Below are 9152 nucleotides of genomic sequence, written 5' to 3'. Positions count from 1 at the left end.
AAGGAGATCAAATTAGAGAAATTTCTTAAAATTCATAAAATTTTTATCCATGATTTTTAAATAAAATATTTTTATACAATTTTCTCAGATTAATTTCAAAAGTATGAATATTGTCACATTTATCTTTTTAATATTTGATATTTGATTTTTTTTTTCTTCTCTTTTTGAGATAGGAAAACAAAGGGTGCGTTAATAAAAATCATTTATCATTTGATTCATTTCTTCATTAATTTATTTTTCCTTTCAAAATCCTGATCCTAAAACGACACCGCATAGCCGGAACTGGTCAAAGATCGCCAACTTGTTCCTTCTATAAAGTCGGGCTTACCCTTTCCGAGTTCCTTCTCTTCCACCTTTCGTGTGGCGCAGCGACCATTTTTTCTTTCGGAGACTCGGAAGCTCCTCCAGCCGAAGGTCTCTCTCTCTCTCTCTCTCTCTCTCTCTCTCTCTCTCTCTCCTTTGTTAGCTAGCTGAGCTTTGTTCTCATGGTTCCATGTTGAAGTTGTTTCCTGTATTTAGGTTCGGCAGATCTTCAATTTAATTTCTTTATTAATTTTTTTGAGGATCTTTTTCTTTTAAATCAATTTTTCAGCTAAAATAGCTTACAAAATAGTAGAACTTCTGATTATCAATTAAAGCATAGTTTTTTTTTTTCCTGCTTCTGCCTGCTCTTCTCAGCGAGCCTTTTTGAGATCCACGAGAGCTATGTATTTTTTTTTAATTACATATATATTTTTTTGGTAGATGTAATTTCTTGATGCCCAGATCTGCATTTTCTTATGTATGCTCAAGGAAATATGATAGTTTAAAGTCAATTTTGAACATTGTTCCCTCGATTTGTGTCAATAAGCTCCCGATCTTACAAAAATTGCACTAGAGTCATGGATTTATGAGCTAATTTTGCTTTTCCAGTTTTGGATCTGAAATTTGGTTTCCGAATTTAGTGTGAACTCACACGTTTGTCGATCTAAACAGGCGCTGTTCTGCGGAACGGAATCGTTCGCAAGGATGAATCACTTCGAAGTTCAGCAGAACGCCTTTTGGGCCTGTGAAGAGACGAGGTCCGCCTTCGTCTCTGATCGGAGGGAGCCGGTTGTTTGCCCCAAACCTCGGCGAGTCAGCATGTTAATCAACAGTCCGGGCAGGCCCTTGAGATGCTACCCGAGGTAATTTTCTGTTGTATCTTCATGCTATTCTGGTGCCTACTGTGTCGATCTTCGTATTAACTTCTTCTATTTCACGAATCGCAGTCATCCGGCTGAGGTATGCGAATCAAAAGCAGGGGTAGAGCTTCTGGACATGATTCTCATGAAGGTAAGTCAAAATTTTTTTAACTTCAACATTTATTTATTCGTTCCTTTTCAATTTAGTTTCGTTTGTGAGGCAGTGGAGGAATGAAAAAGTTGATGTATGTATTATCATCAATCAATAAATAAATTAGTTCACATGAGTCTTGTTGGATTTATTGACTGAATTTAGTTAATTTTTTTATTATTTTGATTTCTGATAGCTGGAAATTTTGGATGTTTAGTATATTCTCATTTTTTTTCTGTGTAACCAAGAAGATGATGTACTATGTATTATTTGCCTACTGTCTTTGTACGGTGGCAGGAAAGGGATCCATGTGGCTGACACCTAGCAGTTGTGTTTTTAAGGCTGTGTAATAGTGTGCTATAATTGAAATTGTATGGAGGCGTGGTAGCTCTTATATATGTATACTGGGCTCTCCAAGTAATCTATTATCTAGTTCATGGACTACTTGATTCTGCATAAAAATTTCATCTGTTCCTACTTGAAGTTACCTTAGCCCAACATTTATTTGATTTTCTTATTGATAGGAAGCCAGGTTGATTCTTACATGTTAAGATCTGCACCGAGTAGTTCCCCTGATTTGTTAAAATTTTATTTTCTTGCAGGAAGGTAATGGTGCAGGGCAATCCATGACCCATATGGCTTCATCGCCGCCCCCATTTTTTTGTGGGTCACCTCCTAGTAGGTCTGCTAACCCATTAGCTCAAGATGCTCGGTTTGGGGACGAGAGGTTTGCTCCCTTATCAGCATTGCCAGTCTCTTCCCCCTCGGGCTTGTTATCTCCATCATCGTCAGCACGCATGGGATTGTGTGTTCGAACGAAGTTTGGGCCCAAACCGGCTGCAGTAAGGGTAGAAGGATTCGATTGCCTCAATAGGGATCACCAAAGTTCCAGCATCCCAGCAGTTGCTTAAGATTTCAAGCAGTGTACATAGCGGGAAGCTAGATGCCACAAGTCCACACAAACACATCCTACTTAACAATGCAGAGGGAGTTTTGAAATTTTTTTAAAGGAAGTTGATGGAGAGCGAATTCTGTATGTATATACATTGTTTGTATTATTAATCTATGTCTTAGCTAATATCACTGTAATTAAGTCGATCAAACAAAGGCGGCGATGCCAATCCTTGTCTTGTGGAGAAAGGCTTGATGCGCACCTTTTTTCCCTCCTCTCTTAAGAGTATGGGTCTTTTGTAAAATAGGAAGAATGAGGGGTGTTCTGATTTGTATCTGTTGGCACCATGAACTGTATAGAGCCAGCTTGTGTTGATTTGTTGAAGTCTTCTGCTTTGTAAATAACTCTTGCAAGTAAATGTTTATGGTTTGGTTGTGTGTCTGGTAATAGAGCATTCCCAATGTTCCCATTGCATTTCATCTACGCTCTTCTTGCGGTTGGGTATGCAAGTGTAATTTGAATATGAGTTTTTAAATGTAATTTGAAGGTTATATTTGATTTTGTGATCCAAATGGCGTTTAATGGTGTAACATCTTTTAACAAAATTTATAATTTGCACATAGATGTTTGAGGAAGTTACAAGGTGAACATAATTATTTGGTAATTTTTTAACAAGAATGTTAATATTCAATTAGTACTTTTACTGAAGATTGATATTTTACGGAATAAATCTAGGGCATGTGCATTTAGCCATTTGGGTGTCTTATATGAAGGGTAAAAATATTCTCATGAAAAATCATGCTTTGTTTTGTTTATGTAATAAGATTTTGAAAAATGTAGGTCAAAGTTTTATGTTACTGTTCTGTTCAATATTAGAAGCGAAAGATGTATTTAAAAAAAAAAAATTACTATATGTTCTTCACCATAATATGCAATATAATCAAAATTTCAACATTAGAACTTATTATATTCATGTCCTAAAAATTTCAGTCAACATCAATAAAAAAAAAAAAGGGGGGGGGGGGGGGGGGGGTTCAATATGTAATATTTAACTAATCAATGAAAATCACAATTGCATGCCCATAATCAATGGGCTCTCTCTGGTGTAAGCTATAAGTGGGCCTCAATTGCAAGAAAGGCCGACTCTTCTGCGTAAAGAATAGAATCAAATTCAATAGAGGTAAATGTGATGAATGCGTGTGTTTATATTTCTACCCCCGCGCGAATTGCTTTCTGGTGTCGATCCTCCGTTTCAATTAAAACTGACACTAATGGATCTGATGACTTTTCCTTGAGGGCTAAGAGGGAACTATTGGGTACCCTAACAATTCATGTGGTCCATGAATGTTACAAACTTACAATTGAAGCTCTTGTCAAAATTGATTTTTAATGCTTGTGTTATTTATTTATTTTATAATTTCCAACCCTACTATTTTTGAAATATTTGTATTTGGGAGGTTGAATTTTATGTGTAAATTTAAGGGAATTCAAAAAAAAAAAAATTATTATTATTATTAAATTTTGTTTACATCTATATAAATCAAAATTTAAAATTTTCATTTTAATTTTTCAAACTCAATTTTTAAAAATAAATAAAATATATTAAATACCAAATTCTATGTACTGGGTAGCAGTGCGTGTCAAGTTGTCAACAGGAGAGTCACATCAAATAGGAGGAGACTAATTATATCATATATTTTTTTTATGGGTGACCCTCAGACACACAACGTGCTTGGCTAGCGGTGTAGAGCCGATGGTGCTCCCATGTGCCCCCATGTTAAAAGGGATTTGAAAACTGGGATCTGCTGTGTTGTTCAATTGCCGTGTTCCAGCTTAATTGTTGCCGGTTGGAATGAGTTTGGACTTAGTGGGCTTCCATTTTATCATTCAATTCCAAATTTTCTCATAGAAATCTCTCAAATTTGAAATGAAATTTGGCATGCATTTAATCAATGCAAACCCATTATTTCAAAGAGTTCTCTTTTTCATTTTAATTTTAGAATATTTTTTTTTCTAATTTTTCAAGTTTATGCAATACTTTTTAGGGGCTAACTATAATGATTTGACGTAACTTAATAAATATACGTGATTTATAAAGAGGAGAAATAATTACAAATTTCCCAATATTTCCCTTATTTCCTTTATTCTTCTCATCTTTCCACATTCCCATTCATTCTATCATTCCATAATTCATTTTAGTAAGAGTTTTTAACTCTGATCTACATTGAAAAGTAATCTTCATGTTATGTTAGTCCTATATTTCTTATTTGGTTCTCATTTGCAAGTCATTTTTGCCTTTTGTTTACTTGAGGGCATATGCTGGCATGATTAATTTTTCATGATTCCTACGTATGCTAGTTAATTTTGAGAGAACATCTCATATAGGATCAGGCTATACTTTGGCCTCAAAGAAAATTGCACAATTTTTTTTGAATATTTTAAAAGCATGCATGCATGCAATTAACTGTCTCTTTGTAGACGGTTGATCGATTTCGCCAAAATGTTAAATCTTTATTATTTTCATGTTTTTACTTCGATTTTCTGAAATGTTGCAATGTTTATGTGATATATGTTGAGATTGTTCGTGTAAAGAGTGACATCAGTTTTATGATTTTTCTTTTTAAAAAAGTCAAAAATCATCATTTTCTCAAGTTTCAAGGTTTTCTTTCCTAAAAAAGGTCAAATATTTTTAGAAAATTTAACCTTTTAATGAAATATACATGATGTTGCTATTTGACAAATTAAAAAGTCTCTTTCCTAAAAATAAAAGTACTAGTGATTTCAAGTTAGGTTTTATGATTTTCCTTCCAAAGAAGCAAAGTATCCTTTTTAAAAATATCACTTTTAATGAACTATCAAATGGATTAAAAAGTCTCTTCCTTTTCTATTTAATTTTTAAAATTTTTTATTTATTTTCTTGATTTACTTTACATTTTTAATCAATCGATTAATTTTCATTAAACCCAATTCGCCCCCTCTTGATTTGCCACTTGTGCCTTCATTTTCTTCTCTTTATCACTTTTTTTTATAGCTACCCTCAGGAATTCATGAAGCTTAACTTTTGCAAATAATTTCCTCCCAAATTAGTTGATTTAGCATCAATAAGGATGACTATTTGTCTTTCAATGGAAGCCACGACTAAGCAATGAATGAAGTAGTCCATGCATGACAACTACGTGGGTGCCATCATGCATAAATATCTTTTACACCCATTTGGGCATGAATTCTACTTGGGCGGCTTGGATCATGACATACAAGTGAATTGGTCCATATATGTGGGACATGCTAACATAGGAGCGAAATAGAACAAATCTCCCCTTTGACTATGTGGAGGAAGTCACTCTATCGATAATTTAATAAGTTTCCTTTGTTAAGTGATTTTCTGATCATGTCTAAACTATTTCATCAACATGACTCTTTTGGTGATAGATTAGAATCTAGTGAATATCTAATTCAATGGTATTTAACATCAGTGTGTTTCGATCGAGAATGATAAGTATGATTCTTGTTGGGATGAATAGAAATTTGACTATCACAATGCGACACCTCTCTTGTTTAAACTTTAGCTCCTATACAAATCTTGTCATTCAAAAATTTAATTGGCTTCGACAAACTTTGACTAGTAGTAAAAAGTAAAATATACTTTTTACCAAATAACCATGGGGCACTTCAGTGATATGTGAGATTCCATTTCATAACGTTCCAATGCTCCCTACCAGGATTGGAGAGAAGCATGCTAACAGCACCAATTGCATAATCTATGCATGCCTTGGTGCAAATCATTGTGTACAAACTTCAACAATTGTTGAAGCATATGAAACTCTTCTCACTTATTCCTTCTCTTTCTCAGTGGAATGACACTACTTGGAACTCAAGTTGATGTGATTAGCAAGAGTAGAGCTACCTGCATTAGGCTTGTGATCTCGTATTGAATCTATAAAGAACTTTCTCATAATACTTTTAGTGTCATAACCATAGATTTTTGGCTTTCCTATCATGAGTACTGTTGACCTTATTGGTCACGCCCGATTTTGATTATGACAAATACTCATTGTATCTAATGAGTGTTTGAGGTTTTGTGTAGGAACTAAAGGTGTTAAGATAAAGATGTGCACAAAGTTAAGAAAAGCCCGAAGACCAAAGCTTTATTTCATAATGTAATATATTTAATTGGTCTGTAATAGTAAGTAGGCACTTGGTTTGTAATAAGCTCACACACATCACATGTATGATTTATTTTGTAAGCTCAAACCAAACCATGAATGAGAAAGAACCATAGAAAGACCTTAGAGTACACCTTCGGTCGACCGACACCGAACTTTTTCGGTATCTTCAAAATTGGACCCCAAATGCCTCTAGGACACTCACACTTTCACATATATGTGGTAGGCACTTACATAGGGCTTTATTGTATCAATACAGGACCAAAATGCACACTTGGTGCACTTTCGGTCGACCGGCCAACGCAGTTCACTTTGGCCTGGTCGACCGAACCGGCCTTGGGTCAACAGTTTGACCAAGGCCCGGTCGACCGAGCCCTTACAGTTCATTTGACCCCGGTCAACCGAACCACCTAGGAGTCAATATTTTGACCTCCCGGTCGACCGACCAACTTTGTACTCTAACAACCTGGTCGACCGAAAGGTTCTCGAGAGAATTCCAAGCCGTCTGGTCAACCAAACCATGCAGTTCAAAAAGGCTCGATCGACTGAACCTCGGAAATTTGGAAAATCGCCTTGCCTCGGTCGACCGACTACTCAGTTCAAAATACCTCTATGATCATAGGAGTAAAATTGGGGATTAAACTAAAATCATCTACAATTTTACTAGAGGAAAGGAAAAATTTGATAAAATGGTTGGATCACAAAGAATGTCTTTGGATAAAGAAGGTAGTGGATTCAATGGAGTTGAAAACAAGAAGAAAAGGAACCTCTACGTGGGCTACTTTGTAAAAGCCTCAAAACACTTTGCAAGCACATCTTCCACAAATGCATATAAACACACTACATGTTTCTTGTGCAAGAAAAATGGGCACATAAATTTTGAATGTCCTTACAAGAGAAAAAATATTAAAGTGAAGAAAGAATGGAGAGTCAAAATAGAAATTGAAACTAAATCAAAAAGACCTAAGAAGGTTTGGGAACCAAAAGCAACACCTTAAAACCCTTCTTGTAGGTATGTTTTAGGTCCACCCCATCAAAAGAGAAATGGTACTTGGATAGTGGATGTTCAAGACATATGATTGGAGAAAAATCCAACTAAAAAATGGTGGACATGTCACTTTCGGAGACAATGCTAAAGGCAGAATAATTGGCATTGAAAAAGTCGGTAAGGAACCTCTTTAATGATTGATGATGTTTTATTGGTAGATGGGTTGAAACATAATCTACTTAGCATTAGTCAATTTGATGAGAATCAACAAGCACCATCAAAGGATCCATTGCATGTTCCTATTGGGTCCATCACTAGAGCGAGATCCAAAAAGATCAAAGAAGCACTTCATGGGCTAATTCAAGATATTTGGGCTTATTCAAAACCGGGGCACTCCAAGCTTGGCCCAAACAAGGATGAAGGCTTAATAAATTTAATCCATGTTTTGGATGAAGCTAATCTTGCTTAGTGGCTATAATCTCCTTATTAATGGTGTGCTAGTCAATTAGGGGATTTGACTTTTGACCTTTTATCTTTACATTTAATATGTAATTTGTAAGACAACTTAGCTTGCATGGGAATTTAGTAAGTTGTGAGAGACATTAATGTGTCTAGTAAGTTGGTATATTTAATGTCCTTGTCTCTCATGTTTGTGTGGGAATTGCTATGTATTTAATGTCCTTGTCTCCCATGTTTGTGTGGGAATTGCTATGTATTTAATGTCCTTGTCTCCCATGTTTGTGTGGGAATAGTTTAGTGTTTAATATCCTTGTCCCCCATGCTAGCTATATATATCTCACCATTGTAAGAGCAATGGATCATGGAATAGAAATCAAGAAAAGTGAGGATTTGTTTCTTCTTTGGTTCTTTAGAGAACTTGCGAACTTATCAAGGATTCTTCCTTGTAGCGTTCAAATTTTATACCTTCGGTTTATGATTAATCTATAATCATTGGGTCGGGGTTTGTTACTTTATACTTTCGGTTCACGTTTCACTTATAAACGTTGGGTCCGAGTTTTCTATCAAAATCTGAATTTTAGCTTTCTTGGGCAAGCATTCCAACATTGTTTGCTGGGTCTCAACGCGTGTCGATTGAGGTTCGCATCACAATTGAGTGACAAAGGTTTTGATGTAACCTTTAAACAATATAAATACATAGTGGAACATAGAGAAAAATATGATACCTTGTTCATTGCAAATAGAGTTGACAATGTATACTACATGAGTTTTGAAAATTTGATATCTCAGGAAGTCACATGCTTCATAGCCATGAATGAAGTCAGGTGGCTATGACATAGGAGATTAGGACACGCTAGTATGGATCTATTGTCAAAATTAGTTAAAAAGAATTTAGTCAAAGGACTACCCAACACTAAGTTTTTAAAAGACAAGGTATGTGATGCTTGTCAACTTGGGAAGCAAATTAAGACAAGTTTTAAGAAAAAGAAACACATCTCTGTTGGTAAGCCTTTAGAGCTTATTCACTTAGACTTATTTGATCTCACCAGAACACAGAGTCTAGGAGGAAAGCAATACACATTCGTTATTATTGATGACTACTCCAGGTTTACCTGGGTACTTTTCATATCCTCCAAATATGAGGTGTGTAAGATGTTAATCAACTTATGCAAGAAGCTTCAAAACAAAAAAAGGGTATGAAGTTCTAAATATCAGAAGTGATCGAGGAAAAGAATTCAAAAATAAAGACATTGAGAATTTTTGTGATGAATATGGAGTAACTCACAACTTTTCAGCACCTCGCACTCGTCAACAAAATGGAGTTGTTGAAAGGAAA

General features: G+C 35.3%; 1 protein-coding gene across 1 annotated transcript; it reads left to right on the top strand.

The window, feature by feature from the left end:
* The first annotated feature begins 335 nt into the window (after nucleotides 1-335).
* Nucleotides 336-2653, top strand: LOC131161604 (uncharacterized). The gene is made up of 4 exons (XM_058120898.1): nucleotides 336-414; nucleotides 976-1166; nucleotides 1251-1314; nucleotides 1917-2653. The coding sequence occupies exons 2-4, from the start codon at nucleotides 1009-1011 to the stop codon at nucleotides 2223-2225; spliced, it is 531 nt and encodes a 176-aa protein (XP_057976881.1). The 5' UTR covers nucleotides 336-414; nucleotides 976-1008; the 3' UTR covers nucleotides 2226-2653.
* The last annotated feature ends 6499 nt before the right edge of the window (nucleotides 2654-9152 follow it).

Source organism: Malania oleifera, chromosome 1 (genome assembly GCF_029873635.1).
Source record: "Malania oleifera isolate guangnan ecotype guangnan chromosome 1, ASM2987363v1, whole genome shotgun sequence".
Classification (NCBI taxonomy): domain Eukaryota; kingdom Viridiplantae; phylum Streptophyta; class Magnoliopsida; order Santalales; family Ximeniaceae; genus Malania; species Malania oleifera.
Note: the sequence above shows the minus strand (reverse complement) of the source record. Positions and strands in the feature narration are given on the sequence as shown.